Genomic DNA, 18,761 nt, shown 5'->3' on the forward strand with positions numbered 1-18,761 from the left:
GCGGCGCCCCGGATGCAGATGCCTCCTGCGTCCCGGAAGCGCCCGCGGGGCCGGGTGCGATGGCGGCGGTGGCTGCGTTGCAGCTGGGGCTGCGGGCGGCGGGGCTGGGACGGGTGAGCGCCGGGTGCGGGGTGCGGGGTGCGGGGTGCGGGGCGCGGGGAGGGGTCCCGGAGCTCAGCCCGCCCGTCCGTGTCCGCAGGCCCCGGCCAGCGCCGCCTGGAGGAGCGTCCTCAGGGTCTCCCCGCGCCCAGGTGAGGGCTGCAGGCCGGGCTGTGATCCAGGCGCCTGGGCAGAGCCACCTGCTGTCTGCCCTGCACTTTGAAGGGTTGTCGTGGGGATTGAAATGAACCAACTGCCGGCTGAGCGGAGGCTCTTTGGGAGTGACAAGTTCCGTATTAAAATGCTTTCAGTGGAACTGTGGTCGTGTGCCGGGCATGTAGCGAGCGCTTTGTCCTCACAACGCGAGAGTTAGCTCCTTGGTCGTTCCCCTGTTACAGAGAAGGCTCGAGAGTTACTTCCGAACGTCCCATCCAGCTAATGGGTGGCCAGCCCAGGCTGAAAGCCCAGGGCTCTGAAAGTAAAGCGCATCTAACCACCGCGGTTTACGTGTTCCTCTCAGTGTGCAGCACAGGGCTGTTTTGCCGTGTGTAGAGTGCTGTGCAAGCCTGCCCCAGGCCTGCCTTTTTATAAAAAAAAAAAAAAAAAAAAAAAAATTAGTATCCGCAAGGCCCCTGGTGCTTTTCAGCGGATGGAACTCATCCTCTGAGAGCTTAAAGGCACTTTCTGTGTACATTCTTCCCTCTTTACATTTACGATGAGTTGTAAAAATGGAAAGCTGTTAAGAGAGCTCTGTGAGCCATTACTGAATTGATATATTTTTCTACATAACACAATAACCACTAGTGCCTGACTAAGCTACTTAGTAACTGTAGCTGCTTATTTTTTATTTTTTGAGACAGTTTCGCTCTTGTTGCCCAGGCTGGAGTGCAGTGGCGCAATCTCGGCTCACAGCAACCACCTCCTCCCAGGTTCAAGCGATTCTCCTGCCTCAGCCTCCCGAGTAGCTGGGATTACAGAAGCACCATCGTGCTCAGCTAATTTTTGTATTTTTTTGTAGAGATGGGGTTTCTCCATGTTGGTCAGGCTGGTCTCGAACTCCTGACCTCGTGATCCGCCCTCCTTGGCCTCCCAAAGTGCTGGGATTACAGGTGTGAGCCACCGCACCCGGCCAACTGTAGCTGCTTATTAAATGCATTTTGAATGGATGAATGGTGCATCTTAGTGCAGTGGAATACATCTAGATTCTTGAGTAAAAAGTCATGAGTTACCCAGGGTCGTGGTTGGTGGTCAAACCGGCACTGAGCCCTAGATCCCACTTACTCACTTGGCAGACGTACTGTGTGTGCCTTGTTCTGGGCACCGGGTTAGGAGCTGGGCTGGATACAGGTGCTGCTAGTTGGCTCTAGGCAGCAGGTTTTGATTGGTAGTACTGGAGTCTGTCTTGGAACTGGCTGCTCCAGGTCTGTGTTCGAGGGCTTCTGGCTCCATGTCAGTGTTGTGAAACTCTCCAGGGGTGGCCTGGAGGCCAAGCAGATGTGGCAGTTCTGCAGCAGAAGCATCTGCCACAAAAGCGGAAGATGACTCCTTTCTTCAGTGGGTCCTGCTCCTCATCCCTGTGACTGCCTTTGGCTTGGGGACATGGCAGGTAAAGACCGGCATCTGGTGTGCGTAACTCTGGGCCCTTGACCTTGCTGCCATCTGCTTGGGCTTATGCTCTGTCACTGTAGGTCCAGCGTCGGAAGTGGAAGCTGAACCTGATTGCAGAGTTGGAGTCCAGAGTTCTGGCTGAGCCTGTCCCTCTGCCAGCGGAGTGAGTGCATGGCTGCCCCCCTAGGGCCTGTTTTACTTGAGTTCAACAGCAGAGCCCTGGCTTCTGCTGGCCAGCCTGCCCCTTTTGGTGGGACTTTTAGTCACTGCCTTGACCTCAGGTGGGAGCTCTCATTATCAGTCATCTGTTGGGCTTGCTGTTGACACCTGACTGCCCTTGTGAAGCTACCTGAGACTGCCTCCTGACATATGGAGGAAAGTCTCATTTTGAGTCCTGGGTGTCACCCTTTTTTCAGGTATAGTAAACTTATCCTCCACAGGGCCCAAGGCCCTGTGGCTGAGGGCAGATAATGTAGGTCTCACCGTGAGGGTGGTCATTTGAAAAAGTGCCCTGAATGATTTGTCTGCTCTCTCCCTAGAATATGCCCTACAGAGATAGGTGTATTCAGCCACATTTTCCATTCAGGGTAGCAAACAGTATGCCAGATTTGGCTTGCAGATGGGGTTTTGGCCCACATATTTTTTAAAATTTCACATAAAATATTCATTGAGGAGTCTAGATTTTTAGCCTCTCTTGTAAAGTTGGACTCTGGCAGTGCAGATCCACATTCCCACATGGCATCAAAGTTCCCCTTTGAAGAGCACGCCCTTTGCCTTTCTCCTTCACTTGTCTGGCCCTGGTGGGCTGTGTAGTCTGCCATCCTCAGGGGATTCGTTTTCCGGCCAAACCTTGCTCGGCCACTCTTCTTATCTCCATGCAGCCCAATGGAACTGAAAAATCTGGAGTATAGGCCAGTGAAGGTCAGGGGGTGCTTTGACCACTCCAAGGAGCTGTATATGATGCCCCGGACCATGGTGGACCCTGTCCGGGAGGCCCGGGAGGGCGGCCTCATCTCCTCCTCAACTCAGAGTGGGGCCTATGTGGTCACTCCCTTCCACTGCACCGACCTGGGGTGAGTAGGGCATGTGGGAGCTGGCTGTCCTGGCAGAGGCAGTCAGGGTATACTAATTTACATCACTATTTCCTTCACAATCCCCAACCTTGGTAGGACCCTGGGGAACCCAAGATACCCAGGAGATTCAATTCCTTGCATAGTTTAAGTCCCTAATTGTGACATTGACTTAATCTTCTCAGCCAGCTCATTTATGACTGGATAATTTCTGTATGTTGACCTCTGAAGGGAAAGGAGGGATTCGTGAAACAGGGGCCCTGCCTCTGGAGAACTGTCTAGTTGCCCACACATTAGATGATGGCGAGCTATGAGGGGCCAGCAAGAGGACTTCAAGAGAAAGGACCCCAGCCCTACCTTGAGGGAGTGGAGGCAGGGGTGGCTCCCTAGAGGGCTATTTGGGAGTTAAGAGATGGGAAGAACATTCCAGGCAAAGCAAATGACAGGTACAGGAGCACCTGTGTGATTAACTAGGGAACTGGAGGATTCACGTACAAATGAAAATACCTGGGGCTCTTGTTAACCCATGGGTTCCTGTTTTAGGGCTGGGATGGGGCCCAAATGCTCATCTCCAGCAGGCTGGGGTGCCAGGGCTGCTCCTCACGGCTGCCTTGGTTAGGAGGAGGGATTGGAGACAGCTCTTGCCATAGTTCAGGGGAGAGGTGTGGGGTCTAAACTGGCGTGGCAGCGTTGCTCACCAGTTGCACATTGTAGTAGGTCGACCACAAGAAGCAGAGATAGAGGGGGAAAGCCACACTGGTAAAAAGGTAGCGATGGTGGCAGGGAGGCTTTTACCAACCACGAAGGGGCCTCAAGAGAGGAAGACTTTGCCTGTGTGGCACTGCCAGGGCTCCACTGAGCCAGCCCTGTTTTAAAAGCCTTCCTTGGTGCTCTAGTTGTTCCTATGGGTGCCTGAGTGACCATGAGTGACTGTCTTTAGTCAAAAACCCTCCCCACCTGAAGTAGCACTTTCATTACCCTAGAGTCACCATCCTGGTAAATAGAGGGTTCATTCCCAGGAAGAAAGTGAATCCTGAAACCCGGCAGAAAGGCCAGGTAAGGGACATGGACTCTTCCTACCTTAGAGAAGGCTCTGGGAGTCCACCAGGCTCCATGCAATCTCACACACCTTCCTTTATAGATTGAGGGAGAAGTGGACCTCATTGGGATGGTGAGGCTGACAGAAACCAGGCAGCCTTTTGTCCCTGAGAACAATCCAGAAAGGAACCACTGGCATTATCGAGACCTGGAAGCTATGGCCAGAATCACAGGCGCAGAGCCCATCTTCATTGATGCCAACTTCCGTACGTTGTGGACCAGCCCATATCGGAACAAGTAGCTTTTGTGAATACTGTCCTTCCTCCTAACCCTCATTGCCCAGTCACTGCTGTGGTTTATGTTCTCACATGTGTATATGGCGGGTGGGGGGAGGCAGCAACTCAGCAAAGAAGAACCTAGGCAAGTACTGAGCGGACAAGGGCAGGGATGGTCACCCAACGTAAAGGCCATACAGGACTTCCAACTGGCCACGCAAAAATGACAGCCGCTAGGAAGTGGTGCAGAGGCTGGCAGGCAGTAGGGGGTGGACTTGAGTCTGCTGTCTCCACAGAGAGCACAGTCCCTGGAGGACCCATTGGAGGGCAAACCAGAGTTACTCTGAGGAACGAGCATCTGCAGTACATCGTGACCTGGTGAGTCCCCAGCGGCCCTCTGGCTTCCTCCCCTTCAGCCTAGCAGCCTGCTAATGCTGGCTTGCTTTCAACCCCTAGGTATGGACTCTCTGCAGCTACATCCTACCTGTGGTTTAAGAAATTCCTACGTGGGACACCTGGTGTGTGACAGATCAGCTGCTAAAGCCCTGTCCCTGGATAATGCAGTATTTCAAGACTGCCTTTATGCTGGATCATGTGCTATTGGTATAAAGTTCTGGCCTTGTACCTTAAATGAGCTCATGACTGATCATAAAATCCTGGCTTGGTTTCAGTCCAAAGAACTTTCCCAAAACTTGATATGCAAGTTACATCTCTAGGGAACAAAATGCCTGGTTTAAGAATGTATTTAAGGGTGGGAAGGGCCGGGTGCGGTGGCTCACTTGAGGTCAGGAGCTCAGACCAGCCTGGCTAACATGGTGAAACCCCATCTCTACCAAAAACACAAATATCGGCCAGCCAGTTGGGATGCTGAGGCACCAGAATATCCTGAACCTGGGAGGCGAAGGTTGCTTTGAGATCACACCACTGCACTCCAGCCTGGGCGACAGAGTGAGGCTGTGTCTCAAAAAAAGGATACTTGCTAACCCCAAGTAAGATTCAACCCGAGATACTCAACAGACACTGGCTGAAGGAAAATTTGTATTATTTTAATTATCTTTATGTACAGAAAACTCAACAGTGTACATTTAACCCAGTTTAGTGGCAAGTTCTTTAGCCTTTGCCTTTTCGAGCTTGGCGATACGAGCCACAGACTTAGGACCCAGGACATTGCCACCCCAGTGACGGCGGATCTGAAAAGACAAAAAGAGGCAGTTAGCTTGGTTTATTGTTTTCTGAGATTTTCAAGGTTATTAGTTGCGTTATTCTGTTTGGCTGTTCCAAGCTGATCGTCAGAACTTCTCATAGGTTAAGCCAGCCAGTTATTTGGGAGAAAGATTTGCGCATGACAGTATTTTGTGTAAAGCTGCCTCTTACCTCATCGTATCTGTCATTGTAATTGGTCCTGATAGCTTCCACCAGCTTAGCCAAAGCGCCTTTGTCTTCCCTAAAAAGGCAGGAGGGAAAACAAAAGTGGGTTTTTTGCCTTAGTTTCCCTTTTAGAATGCAAAAATACCTTTTAGCTCAAGACAGTCTTTTGCCTCAGATGCAATGCTGACCACATGGTTTATTCAGGTGAAGAAATTCTTAACCATCATTGGCAAAAGTTCAGATAAATATATTTCTTAAACTAAAAGATTGGCCTTTAAGGCAAAAGGAAACAACTGAGGCATGGATTAAATGAACTGGGGGGGAAGTTTGGGGCCAGGCTGTGCACTTACGAGTTCACCTGTGTGAAGGCGACAGTGGTGCAGGTCTTCCTGTGGACTAGACGTCCCAGTCTTGCCTTCCCCTTGATAATGCAGTAAGGGACCCCCATTTTACGACACAGGGCAGGCAAGAAGACAACCAGCTGGAAGAAAGCATTAGCTGAAGACTGTATTTTGACCAAAAGCAGCAAATTTCAGTTAGCTTGTAACAATTGCTCAGGGTTAAAAAGCTCATGGATTCGCACTTCAAGGTTGAATTCAGTGAGAGATTCACATCATTGCAAGAGCCACGCATGTGTTGGATCTGTGTCAGTACTGCCCTCACCCACTTCGGTCCCATCACTGACTTGGCATTAGGTCTACTCTCTCTTCCTGGTACTGCCAGAAGCCCTTGGGTTAGCAGTCAACAGGCAAACGCACCTCGATGGGATCCACGTCGTGTGCAATCACCACCAGCTGAGCTTTCTTGTTCTCCACCAAGGTGGTGACGGTGTTAACTCCTAGAACACACAACCACTTTGTGAGCTCTCACAGGCCCTGCTCTAATCACAAGAAGCTGCTGGGCTCAGCTGTTGACTCAGTGTTAAAAAGCTCGGTTTTACTCTTCACAGTAATTTCAGGCGAAGAAATTTTACATCACTGCAACAGCCCGCCCCCAAGTGTTCACCCTAAGGTGGGGCCTACTCACCTGCTCGAAGGACAGGTGGTCTCTTCGTCGGGACGTCCCCTTTGCCAGCAGCTTTCTTCTCGGCCCGGGCCAACAGTCTCTGCTTCTTCTCTTGCTTTGTCTCTGGTCTGTACTTGTGGGCCAGCTTAAGCAGCTGAGTAGCTGGAAAAACACTCTTCAGTTTAGGCTTGGAGTCAAGGTTCTAATCCTTGTCACTTAACACTTAATAACAAATGCTGGACTGCGGTCCTGCTATATGACTATAATTTAATGACAATTGCAGTTCAAGAAGCCTAAGACCATCCCCCTCATGTTCTGGATGAAATAAGGAATCCTTGCCTGAGAAACTCCTTTCCACGCCACAGAACCTCACCTGTTTGGCGGTCCAGGGCCTGGGTGAACTGGTTAATCGCAGGAGGCACTTTCAGCCGCTTATAGAGGATGGCTCTCTGCCGCTGCAACCTGATATAGCGGGGCCATTTCACAAAGCGGGTGAGGTCTCTTTTGGGCTGGATGTCCTGTCCTGAGAAGTAAAGGGTGACATCGAGTGAGGCTCAAATTCCATGTCAAGTTCATGTCTGGGGCCACTAGGAAGGGTGTTGGTGCATCAGCGATCTTGGTGGTTTAAAATGTCATCACCATCTCTCAGATAGCAAATATTCTTTTACATCATCTGCACACAAACACCTGAGAACAAAGAGCACGATGCTTTTCCTCATCTAACAAGAAGCCAAGGTGCCACGAAGTACAGCAGAATTGCAGTCCTAGTATCTCGCTGCGCCACTGCTACTGTACTTGTTTCCAGATGGCTAAGCTGAATTCAAGGCCACTACCATATTGAGCTGAATGCTCGCTCAGCAACTCCCAATGAAAGCAAGAAGCATGTATCATCATTGTCCCCGTCTCTAAGAGACACAAGTTAAGGACTGCGACCACTTTACACCCACTAAAACCTACAAGATACAACACAACCTAATTACCACCTTCCCTTGAGAAAAACATAAGACCGTTTTCATTCTGCCGTTTGTTACTCACCAATGCCAAAATTCTTAGGCCTTTTCTCAAACAGGGGATTCACCACTTTCTTAGCCTCCTGCTTCTTCACGACAGCTGGGGCCGGAGCCACCTTCTTTCCCTTGGCCTTCTTTCCTTTCGGCTGGGCAGAAAGAAAACGTCAGTTAAACCGCCGCCTCCACTCGCTTCGTCGGGGGTAGGGCTCAGACTGGCTCCTCCAAAACAAGGGACGCTGACAGCACCTGCCTGAACTAGGCTGGCGAGCAGCTTTCTGCAGCCCCCCAGCACCACCCCTCGACAGGAGCATCTCACATTCAGCCGCACAAGCATGCAGCCCTGGGAACCCCGAGTGGCCAGAGCAAGGCTAAGCCCGAGACCACGCTCTCTTCGCGTCGCCCACCCAGGAGACGCCCCGGACTCATGACTCCTCTGAGTCGCGGCCCCGCAGGCTCCAGAAGCAACAGGGGCGGGCTCAGAACTCGTCGCTCACAAGGCCTCTGGAGCGGCCCCCAGCAAGCCCGAGAGACGCTAGGGCTCCGAGCCCCGCACTGCGGCGCTCCAGGCCTGCGACACCCAGCCCTGCGACACCGGGAACAACGCATTCCGCTCTCGGCCGCCCGGGGCTCTAGTCCATCTCAATGTCTCCGTGCCACACCAAGTGGGGCTCTAATCCACCTCAGTGTCTCCGTGCCACACCGAGTGGGGCTCTCCTAGCGCCAGGAGGAGCAAGAGGCCCTCCGAGGCCGCGCCTGGAGGAGGATGGCAGCGGATACAGCCGGAACCTGGCTACAGTGCCACGGAACTACAGCTCACTCACCATCTTGGGCGGCGGGAGGAGAGAGAAAGGAAAGGGAATTGTGGGTAATATGTATGCGGCCTCGGAGATCGCGAGAGTTGATACCGGCACGGGATTTCGGATTTAAAGCAACAGCATTCCTATAAAGCTAAAAATCGAGGCGGGGCCGAGAGACTGCGGCGGCTGACTAGGTGTTCGGACCGCGGCGCGGCGGGGAAGAGAGACTGCGGCGGGAGGGCCAGGCCGTGGGAGAGACGCGGGAAAGTGCGGGTCGCAGAGGCACTTGACCACCCCGCCCTAGGCCGACCCGGCGGACGCGGCGTCTGGTGCGCGAGCGCTGGGGAGGGTATGAGGGTGTGGTGGGGGGTGGGGATGGAGGGGGGGTGGGTGTGTGGGCGGGAGTGGGGGTGGGTGGGTGCGTAGGCGCTGGGGTCGGAGATCCCCTTTCCTGCGTGTGACTTATTTCCCACACCCCGCCAAAAATGGGCACAAACAATGCGAGTGCGTCCAGGAGTCCGCTCGGTCGTGCGCCAGACTCCGAACCTAGGGGGCCCTGGGCCCTCCCTGAGCACCGCGCGCAAAGGCCCGGCCCGAGGGCCAGGCAACTCCAGCGCCGAGGCCGTCCAGTGCGGCTGCAGGGCAGAGGCCGAGAGGCGCGGCGCGGAACTTGAGCCCCTTGTCCCGGCGCACCGGGGAACCATGAGGGATGTTAAGCGAGGGAGTGGAATTACCCCCCCTTTTTTTTTTCTTTTGGAGACGTAGTCTCCCCCTGTCGCCCAGGCTGGAGTGCAGTGGTGCGATCTCGGCTCACTGCGACCTGTGCTTCCCGGGTTCAAGCGATTCTCCTGCCTCAGCCCCCCGAGTAGCTGGGATTACAGGCGCCTGCCATCACGCCCGGCTAATTTTTGTATTTTTAGTAGAGTTGGGGTTTCACCATGTTGGTCAGGCTAGTCTCAAACTCCTGACCTCAGGTGAACCCTGCCTCGGCCTCCCAAAGGGCTGGGATTACAGGCGTGAGCCACCGCGCCCGGTTGGAATGACCACTTTTTAGGACCTCTTCCCTGCCGCGCAGAGACTGGAGGGAGCGGGGCCCGCAGTGCAGGGATGAGGTCTGGAGCGGGGCAGCCTGAGTGGGAGTGGAAGGAAAGCGTGGATGTAGGCGGTGCAGAGGGGTCGAATTGGAAGGACTCTTCGGATGGGAGGGCGTGGCGAAGGTGGCGGCGGGCTAAGAAGTTAAGCCAGGGGCTGGGGACGGGGAGCTGGTGTTGAGTTTGCAGGGCTCCCTGGGACACGCTGTGGGCCTGGACGTGAAGTCTGGACTGGAGCCCTGGACAGGGCTTGGAGGGCTGGCCAGGAGTTCCAGGATGAGCTTGCTCTGGCAAAGGCGGGGCCAGTCCTGGCACCCCCTGCGGTGTCTGCTGATGGAATGAGTTCATCTGTGTTTCAGTGATTGACTTTATTTGGCAGAAAGGGAATCCCCAGAAATCTGCGTGTTCTGCTAAGGTTGGGGCATAGAGGGTGGCTGGGGTAGACTCTGCCTGCACTCAGAGGTCTGTGCTGCACTCTAGGTCCCAGGTCTCCCCGCTGCGCTGCTTGAGGCCCGGCCATGGCCCAGCAGAGAGCCCTGCCCCAGAGCAAGGAGACGCTGCTGCAGTCCTACAACAAGCGGCTGAAGGACGACATTAAGTCCATCATGGACAACTTCACCGAGATCATCAAGACCGCCAAGGTGGGGGTGGGGTGGCCCACCAAGGGGACCAGGGTCTGAGAAGGGGTGGAGACAGGAGAGGCCAGGGGCTGAGCAGCGCGAGTGAATCGTGTTCCAGGCAGGAAGCACCCAGTGCACAGGGAGCTGGTCAGTAGATAAGCAAACCAAATAATGGCACGTCCAGCCCTTACTAACAGTATGGATTTGAATGGAGATTTCACTTTTTAGTGCCTCAGTTTCTCCTGCATGGTGGGGTCCTTGTGATGACTGGTGAGTTTATCTGTGTAAAAGAGTTACCTCCGGGCCTGGCACACAGCCAATGAGCAGGAGAAAAGCAGACTGAGGGGAGAAGTGGGGGGGGCCCTCCAGGCAGGTGGAGCGGTCAGCACTGGGGCCTGCAAGCCTGCTGACCACTGCAGCTACAGCTGCATCAGATTGGGCTGGATCCCTCCTGGCTGCTGCAGACCTGGCAGGCTCCATAAGCGGTGATGATGAGGATGGAAGCTAGCATGTACTTAGTGCTTGCCATGTATCAAGCCACATTGTGAGGTTATCTGTGCCTGTTCTGCTGAATCTTCATGAGGACTCTGTGAGGTGGGCACTGTTGTCCTCTTCATTTCAGGACGAAACCCAGGCCCAGGAGACTTAGTGACTTGCCCAAGGTCACTCAGCTCACAACTGGCTGAGCCAGGATTTGAACCCCCGAAGTCTGGGTCTTAACCACTGAGGGTACCTGACACCCACCCCGAACTGAGCCTTTGCAAGGCCTGCTGGGAAGCCCCATCCAGCCTCTCTTGGCCACCTATACACCAGGGGTGGCAGGCCAGGCTTCTGTGAAACTGGCATGGGTTAATGGTGGTCAAGTGCGTGACACAGCCTGGCACCTGGGAAGTGATCAGGAAATGGTCGCGAAAAAAAACTTACATCATCCCTTCACTCATCCAACAGTTTACCAAATGCCAAGCGAGTGACAACGGTTGGACTACCAAACAGGGCTCCCACAGCCCAAAAAGACCGGGCCAAGATAAGCCCCCATCCCTGCACCTAGCACAGCAAGCAGCGTGGGTTGCCTCTATTTGTCTTGAGCAAAGGTGCATGTTGTCTCCCATGGCCAGAACAAGAGAGGGTGGAATTGAACCTTGTCAGAGGTCTGGCTGACAGCGCTTAGGTCTGTAGACGGCACCACAGACAGGTTGTGGCTAGTGTGGACATCCTGGGTAGATGACAGTTACCGTAAGCTGGGCTGGGCCGGGCCAGGGGTGGGGATGCCTTGGCTGGGTTGATTTCTAGGTTTTCTTGTTTTCCCCCAGATTGAGGACGAGACGCAGGTGTCACGGGCCACTCAGGGCGAACAGGACAATTACGAGATGCATGTGCGAGCCGCCAACATCGTGAGTGGCCAGGGTGGAGGGCACGGCCTGGGCTCCAAGAGCATCAGTCCCCTCGGGTTTCCTGGGTGGAGTGGAGGGGGCTCTGGGGCTGGTCTGCTCTTCTTCCCCCGAGAAGGAGCAGAAGGAGGCAAATGTAGAGATGCTTTGGTTTCACCACTCGGCAGCTTTAAAGAATGAGGTGGGGGCAAATCATTTCTCAGGAGACTGTCCTCACGTGGGGCACTTGGAGGAGGGCTGGGCAGAGAGCCACCCATGCCCCTCCTGTAGCCGTGCAGTGGCCAGAAAGAGGGTAGCCCTTCCTGCTAACTCAGGAGTTCCTAAGGTCAGTTGTGAGTGAAAAGACAAACAGCCGAATGGAACTGTAGGCGCCATTGGATTCCTTCGGATCACAGGAGAAACACAGCAAGCAGATAATTCCGCAGGTGCACGTCCAGGGCTCAAAATGCATGGAAAAAGGTCCCACAGGAGCTCTGCCCAGCTGGCAGCCATGTTAATCCTACCCCGGGGCAGGAGGCAAAATGGGATCGCAGTTTTATCTGTGGGGTTTGAGTTTTTCATGAGCAGAATGTGCACCTGCATAATTGGACTGGAGGCCAGTCCTGCTTTAGTGGAAGCCAGAGGCTGAGGGGAGGGGAGGGCCTGCCCTGCAGAACTGACATCCCAGTTTTCTCACTTAATTCTCACACATGAACCTGTGGAGGTCAGGGGTAGAGTCCCACTTTGCAGATGAGGAAGCTGAGGCTCCTAGAGAGGCCATCCCTTGCCCAGCATCAGCTACCTGTAGGCAAGGCCGCTGTCCCCCCTCACCCTTTGCCCACCCTGGTTCTGATGGCCACAGGTCCGAGCCGGCGAGTCCCTGATGAAGCTGGTGTCCGATCTCAAGCAGTTCCTGATCCTCAATGACTTCCCCTCCGTGAACGAGGCCATTGACCAGCGCAACCAGCAGCTGCGCGCACTGCAGGAGGAGTGCGACCGGAAGCTCATCACGCTGCGAGACGAGATCTCCATTGACCTCTACGAGCTGGAGGAGGAGTATTACTCGTCCAGGTATAAATAGCGCTGGACTCCCCATGCAGAGCGGGAGCCTGCCTACCTGGGCCTGGCCAGCGGGCAAGGCTGCCTTCTGCTTTTTCAAATTCTTGCTGGTCTTAGCAGTGGAGCCATGCCTGGGTTTCAGAGCAGAGCTCCTGGCCAGAGCGTTTGACCGACAGACAATTCACATCCATATGCCAGGGCCCTGGGCCTTTCCCACAGTGCGATGTGATGAAAACCACAGGACTCACGCCAGTTGGATAGGCCAAGTCTGGAGAAGGGAGGCGCCTGGCTGTATCCCCCGCAGGCCCTCTTCCGAGAGCCTTCCTCCTCGGGCAGTGCGTTCTGGGGCTGTGCTGCTCCTGTTAGCTTCTGAATCCATATGTAGAGATTTCAGCCAAGCCTGGGCCAGCCTTTTTTGGGCAGTCAGGTCCACACCTATGTCCAGGGCACCAGGGATGCAATTCCATGTGGATGTCACCAAACCCCAGTGTGGAGGCAGGGACAGTCATGGGAATGTGGGGGATGAAGCCCAGGCAGGGAATGGCCTTGAAAGCCATTGGAGCTCCAATTTGTGACCCACTCAGCCTTATCCACGGAGCTGGAGCCAACCTACGTGCCAGGCCCCGTGCTGGGTCCCAGGGATGCAGAAGGGTCAAAACCCATCATCCTGACCCTTGTGGGGCTGCGTAAGAAGCTGAAACTTTCGACCGTTTGAGCTGGAGGGGCCCTGAGAAATCAGAGTCTACGTATCATTTACTTAGGGGGAACTTAGGCTGGAGACAGGGAGGCCTTCCACTCTGCCCCATTAGCTTAGAAAATCAAGATTCAGTCCAGCAGATGCAGAGTCCATGTCCATCTTGTGCCTTCTCCTGGACAAACCTTTCCTTCCTGGTGGTGGATTTAAAATACTCCTTTCTGCCCATTGGCCATGCTGGGAGCCACTGATATCCAGAGCCAGCATGACCTGGGGCTTGGTTTCCCTGCCCTGGGCTCAGTGGCACTGCTGAGCTGCAGCAGTCCTAGAGTTTTCCAGGGGGTTCTGAGGGAATCTTTGGTCCCCAGTACTCATTGACTCAGCAGACATGAGGCAGCATTTCCTCCACACTAGGGTGGCTGAGAGGGGTCCTGGGGTGTTTCAGACCCTTCTGGGCATCTCTCCTTCCACAGCTGTTCTGTTTGTCGGTCTCTTTGAGGCAGCCACTGTCCCTGAGGGCCCCTGGACAGAGCAGCTGTGGGCCTGTAATTCAGCCTGCCTGCCTTGCCTTGGGGCAGGGAGAGAGGGAACCTGCTCACGGCCCTGCAGCAGAGCAGGGCGCAAACACAGGACATCTGTGCCAGGCTTCCCATGCCCTCCCCCAACAGTCCCTCAGCTTCACCCAGCGGGGCTTCCAGGCCAGCCTGTGTCCCCTCCCGCAGGCATCCTGTCCACACCAGCGCCCCCTGGGGGCCTCACACAGCCCCTGTGGCAGAAGCAGTTGTCCTCCTCTGTACATTGCCTTTAAGCGACCAGGTCCTGGCCGAGTTTCCTCTGCCCCTTCTTGCTGGTCCCCCAAAGGGCGCTCCGCTCCCTGCCCTGCCCTGTTCCGCATGAGCTGCGCCTCTGTGCTCGCCTGCCCCCTCTCCGCTTGTTAGTTGCTCTTTCTGGCTCTGCCTCTCCTTTGCTTTCCTCGGGATGCCACTCTGTGCCCAGGACGGTTCTGAGACTGAACATTGAGGGCAGGAGCAAGGGAGGAAGCCAGGGGCGAGGCAGGCCGCGGGAAAGCCAGGGCCCCTGCCTGCAGGTTAGAAAGAGGCGAGCGTGGATTGTCACAGCTGCGGGCATGGGAAGGGCTAGCTGAGCTCTTCACCTGCATCCTGGCTGCCGTGAGGATTCCCCATGTTAGAGGTGGGGACGCCTGCTGGAGGCCTCCTGGCTGATGTAGGGCTGTCGGGAAGTGCCAGGGCCTGTGTTCCCAACTGTCGCCCCCTTCAGGCTAAGTCTCAGGCAGGGACAGACCCAGAAAGAACACAGTCTGCCCTCAGAGAGCTCTTTGCAGTGTGGTGACACTGGGGTTTCTGCAGTCAGGGAGGAGGGAGGGCTGCCAGGCTGACAGCTTTTTGCAAGAGGAGGGGGACCAGCACCAGCTGGGAGGCATAGGCTAGGACAGGCCCACGTGGAGGCTGGGCAGGAAGGGCCTGCTGAGGTCACACAGCTGTTGGTGGTTGGGCCAGGGTGGCTTCCTCCTTTCAGAATGCTAGGGTGGCTCTCACCACTGGCCCCCTCTCCCTGCCTGGCCTGCCAACTCGGACAGATGGAGCAGGAGTGGAGAAAGGGAAAGGCAGGTCTGGGGTGTGGTCGTGTTTTCTTAACTCTGCTTCTGTCTTGCTCTCCCCTCCCCTGGCTTTCCTCTCTGCCTGCTCCTGTCTCTCCCTGGGGTTTCTGGTGGTGGAAAAGCTCAAGCCTTTGCGAAGCTAATGACCTGCCTCTGTGCGAAGCTTACGGGAGGCTGGACCTCGACACAGACTCTGCTGATGGCCTCTCAGCCCCTCTGCTGGCGTCCCCGGAGCCCAGTGCTGGCCCCCTACAGGTGGCAGCCCCTGCCCACTCCCATGCTGGTGGCCCTGGCCCCACTGAGCACGCCTGAGCCTCCGGGGCCACCCTTCGTTCTCAGGAACAAAACCTGAGGCTGCCCTTTGGATGCCCTCACAGCCTTGCTTCTCTCAGCCTAGGTTCCCATTTGGGGACTTCAGGACCCCAGAGCCACTAGGACTTCCTTGGGAAGCCCGTTAGCCCAGGGTGGGTCCCGCCAGGACAGTAGGGAAACAGTTGTTTCCCTAGCCATTTCCCAACAGCCCATCATTCCGAGTCATCATCTCTGTTTGCTGCCTTCCTGGCCAGCCAGGTGGAAGAAAGTTTCTAAGCTAGGTCTGGCCCGTTGGGGATCTCAGCAGTGGGGCAGGAGGGTGCCTGATTTCGGGGAGTCCTGACCCGAGCCTGTTGTCAGAGTTGGGAGGGGCTCCGAGCAGTGTTGGGCAGGCCGGTCTCCCATCCCCAGGCCAGCGTTCCTGTGCAGAGCCCCATCCACTGGTTCTTGCCCTGAGCCACATATGTCTGTGCCATGGGCTGAGTGCCACGACAGGCCTGTGTGACAGCTGCTGCCCACGCATGTGGAAGCTAGGTGGGACTCATTCCTAATTCTGCCTTTGTAATGAGACTTGATTAAAACACCGCCACTTTTTTGCATTGCTCCTCTTTCTTTCTCATTCCTTGTCAGTCCAGGACCATCCTTGGTCTCCCAGCAGTTGTCCGAACAGCAGCTCCTCAGCTCTGCCTGGACAGCCTGGCCCACGGTCACTCTCTCCTCATTGGCACCTGGTAGGTCCCCAGTATTCAGTGAATGGACCTGCTGCCATCATTGCACATCCAGGCACCTGTGCCTCTGCTGGCATCTCATCCTCACTGCTACCAGAGCTGGTGCTCCTAGTGCCGGTATTTTAGAGAGGAGAGGATGTGGACTTAGAAGGGGTGAGGTGTACCACGGCCACAGAGCTAGGAAGTGAAGTGGCAGGAATCAGAACTTGAACCTGATGGAAGTCTAGACCCAGTGTCTTTTAGTGCCAGGCTCACCTTAGAAATGCAGAAGTCACAACACTGGGCAGGAAGTGTGGGGGAGCACAGTTCGTCCACAGGAAGTATGGGGGAGCACTGTGGGGGAGCACCCCACCCCAGTTCCTCCAGCACCATCCATGTGCTTCATCTTCTCATGGGGGAGGCCATCATCTTTCCCGATGTATGAATGAGGTGACAGCCCAGGATCCAGTCTTGGGGACAGGTAAGAACACAGCTGACCCATCACCACCTGAACCAGAGAACCCCACAGCCAAGCAGAAGGCACCAGACAGACAGGAGCTTGAGGCCCAGTCCTGGCTCTGGACCTGGCTTCTGGGGTGGCCTAGGGAAGTTGCTTCCCCTCTGAGGGAGAATTTCCCCATTGATACGTGTGGTGATCTCTTCCCGCACTATTTGAGCTGTGGAAATGCCTTGTACTTAACCACTGAGGAAGAAAAAGATTACAACCAGATGGAAGCATATATGAAGCGAGAGCCTGGAAGGAACTGGCCAGACTTTGTGGTGGGATCCCACTTACCCTGTTCCTAAAATCCTGAGCAATAAGACCTGCCATCAGCTTCATTTTCTGCTTGGCCAGGACCATCATTCCCATGTGAAAATCAAGTTATTTCTCCTTCTTAAAGCCAAGCCGCTCTGCTGACCTTTTTTCCTCTCCAGCTCATGGCCTTTGGCAGCAGAGCTCCACGGGGAAGCAGCTGATAACCATTTGCAGTTCTCTCTTGGGCCTACGTCAGACAGGTTTTGTTTCCATGACTCTAGCAAAACTACACCGATTAAGGTCACCAGTGGCCTCCACATTGCTAAGCCCCGGCCCATCCTCAGTCCATGTCACTCTTTTATCCCAGGCTTTTTATTTTGAGGGCAGTCGAACTCATGGAAGTACTTGTCAGTTTGCCTCTCTGAGCACATTCTCCTTCGTCCATCACCACAACCAGAATGGATGATGATTGCATATCCTCTAGTATCTAGCTGTATTCAGATTTCTTCAGTTGTTCCCCAAATAGCTTTTTTAATGCCTATTTTTTTTCTTTCTAGTCCAGAGGTCTTTTATTTTTTTAACACCCATGATGCCATGAATTCATAGGGAAGAGGTTCCAGCAGCTCAGGCTCCTTCCCATTGGTTCTCACAGTGCGCTGCTCTGGGTGGAGCAGGCTGGCGCTTCAGTTGAATCCAGGTACCTTTCTCTTTGGCTTCCCTCTTTTTCTGATCATTTTCCTTCACGCGTTTCAGGAAGCTCTCTCGGCTCTTAGAGTGCTTAGTGTGCTGAATATGCACATTAATTCTCTTGGCAAGAATCTTGCCCTTGTTTACAACAGTGCCAACAGCATGCTGGGGAACACTGTAGACTCTCCCAGTCTAGCCATGGTGACACTTGTGGGGCATTCCTTTTTGAACAGTACCCATTCCCTTGATATCTACAATATCACCTTTCTTATCAATTTGCGTATACTTGGCCAAAGGAACAACTGCATGTTTTCTAAAAGGCCTAGAGAACATATATTGGGTGCCTCTCCTCTTTCCCTTTGTGTTCGTCATTTTGGCGAATTACTGGAAGATGGCGGTTCCAGCTGAAAGGCTTTTATGCCTATTTTTATTGTGTGTTGCATTTGGTTGTTATTTTGGAGTCTTAAAATCTAAAACAGGACCAGGTCAGGCCCGGTGGCTCATGCTGTAATCCCAGCACTTTGAGAAGCCAAAGCGGGTGGATCACTTGTGGTCAGGAGTTTTGAGACCAGCCTGGGCAACATGCTAAAACCCCGTCTCTACTAAAAAATATAGAAATTAGCCGGGCGCGGTGGCTCACGCCTGTAATCCCAGCACTTTGGGAGGCCAAGGCGGGCAGATCACCTGAGGTCGGGATTTCCAGACCAGCCTGACCAACATGGAGAAACCCTGTCTCTACTAAAAATACAAAAATGAGCCGGGCGTGGTGGTCCATGCCTGTAATCCCAGCTACTTGGTAGGCGGAGGCAGGAGAATCGCTTGAACCCAGGAGGCGGAGGTTGCAGTGAGCCGAGATCGGGCCACTGCACTCCAGCTTGGGCAACAAGAGCGAAACTCCACCTCAAAAAAAAAAAAAAAAGAAGAAAAAGAAATTAGCCAGGCATGGTGGCACGCGCCTATAGTCCCATCTACTCAGGAGACTGAGGCAGAACCCAGGAGGTGGAGACTGCAGTCAGCCAAGATGACACCACTGCACTCCAGCCTGGGAGGAAGAGTGAGACTCCCCATTTCAAAACATAAATAAAACAGGACCAAAGTGGTGGTGAGATGGGAGTGGGTCCACTCAGATGCTGGAGGTGCTCTGAAGGCACAGCTGACAGGATTTGCTGAAGCATTGGATGTGGGGAGTAAGAAAGGAGTCAGTGGTTTCAAGGTCTGGCCCAAGCACCTGGAAGGATGGAGCCGCTTTAACTGAAAAAAGGGTTGACAGTGAGAGGAAGAGATGGGGCTTGGGGGGTCAGATGCCCATTCTGAACTCAGTAGGGTGATGGTGTTAAGATACCCCACAGTTCAGGGGAGTCAGCAGCAGTGTCACGCCTATCCTCCATGAAACATCACCTCTAGGCTGGTCTGAATGGCAGTGGGATGTCAGAACGAATTAACCTTAGTGTCACTATAGTTGGCATTCAACCCCCACACTGCTAAATTTGACTGCCTTTTTTAAAAGTGAAAAAAATACATATTTCTTGAGACAGCCTGGCACTCCAGGCTAGAATGCAGTGGCGTGATCTTGGCTCAC

The 18,761-nt window shown here is 54.3% G+C and overlaps 3 protein-coding genes and 4 non-coding genes across 9 annotated transcripts; 2 read left to right on the forward strand and 5 right to left on the reverse strand.

Annotated features, from left to right (window-relative positions):
- The first annotated feature begins 4 nt into the window (after window positions 1-4).
- Window positions 5-4,721, forward strand: LOC100983451 (surfeit locus protein 1). The gene is made up of 9 exons (XM_034929417.3): window positions 5-113; window positions 200-251; window positions 1,572-1,705; window positions 1,788-1,870; window positions 2,589-2,780; window positions 3,761-3,833; window positions 3,919-4,081; window positions 4,387-4,468; window positions 4,547-4,721. The coding sequence occupies exons 1-9, from the start codon at window positions 60-62 to the stop codon at window positions 4,614-4,616; spliced, it is 903 nt and encodes a 300-aa protein (XP_034785308.1). The 5' UTR covers window positions 5-59; the 3' UTR covers window positions 4,617-4,721.
- A 399-nt stretch (window positions 4,722-5,120) lies between these two features.
- On the reverse strand, window positions 5,121-8,410 carry RPL7A (ribosomal protein L7a). The gene is made up of 8 exons (XM_003822424.6): window positions 8,295-8,410; window positions 7,499-7,619; window positions 6,837-6,986; window positions 6,485-6,625; window positions 6,217-6,296; window positions 5,809-5,939; window positions 5,465-5,534; window positions 5,121-5,280 (listed from the first exon to the last, which is right to left on the reverse strand). The coding sequence occupies exons 1-8, from the start codon at window positions 8,295-8,297 to the stop codon at window positions 5,176-5,178; spliced, it is 801 nt and encodes a 266-aa protein (XP_003822472.1). The 5' UTR covers window positions 8,298-8,410; the 3' UTR covers window positions 5,121-5,175.
- On the reverse strand, window positions 5,624-5,691 carry LOC112440881 (small nucleolar RNA SNORD36). The gene has a single exon (XR_003028874.1). It is a non-coding gene; the product is annotated as a small nucleolar RNA SNORD36 (small nucleolar RNA).
- On the reverse strand, window positions 6,008-6,080 carry LOC112440879 (small nucleolar RNA SNORD36). Its single transcript, XR_003028872.1, has one exon. It is a non-coding gene; the product is annotated as a small nucleolar RNA SNORD36 (small nucleolar RNA).
- LOC112440880 (small nucleolar RNA SNORD36) lies at window positions 6,368-6,441 on the reverse strand. The gene has a single exon (XR_003028873.1). It is a non-coding gene; the product is annotated as a small nucleolar RNA SNORD36 (small nucleolar RNA).
- On the reverse strand, window positions 7,067-7,141 carry LOC112440888 (small nucleolar RNA SNORD24). The gene has a single exon (XR_003028880.1). It is a non-coding gene; the product is annotated as a small nucleolar RNA SNORD24 (small nucleolar RNA).
- A 52-nt stretch (window positions 8,411-8,462) lies between the features above and the next one.
- On the forward strand, window positions 8,463-15,630 carry MED22 (mediator complex subunit 22). 3 transcript variants are annotated; one of them, XM_008976025.4, is made up of 5 exons: window positions 8,463-8,599; window positions 9,842-10,002; window positions 11,292-11,372; window positions 12,211-12,419; window positions 14,842-15,630. In XM_008976025.4, the coding sequence occupies exons 2-5, from the start codon at window positions 9,880-9,882 to the stop codon at window positions 15,029-15,031; spliced, it is 603 nt and encodes a 200-aa protein (XP_008974273.1). In that variant the 5' UTR covers window positions 8,463-8,599; window positions 9,842-9,879; the 3' UTR covers window positions 15,032-15,630. The 3 variants fall into 3 exon arrangements, with proteins under 3 accessions (XP_008974273.1, XP_003822476.1, XP_034785310.1); XM_003822428.5 differs by having other exon boundaries at window positions 8,483-8,619; XM_034929419.3 differs by lacking the exon at window positions 8,463-8,599 and adding an exon at window positions 8,776-9,382.
- The last annotated feature ends 3,131 nt before the right edge of the window (window positions 15,631-18,761 follow it).

Source organism: Pan paniscus, chromosome 11 (assembly GCF_029289425.2).
Source record: "Pan paniscus chromosome 11, NHGRI_mPanPan1-v2.0_pri, whole genome shotgun sequence".
Classification (NCBI taxonomy): Eukaryota; Metazoa; Chordata; class Mammalia; order Primates; family Hominidae; genus Pan; species Pan paniscus.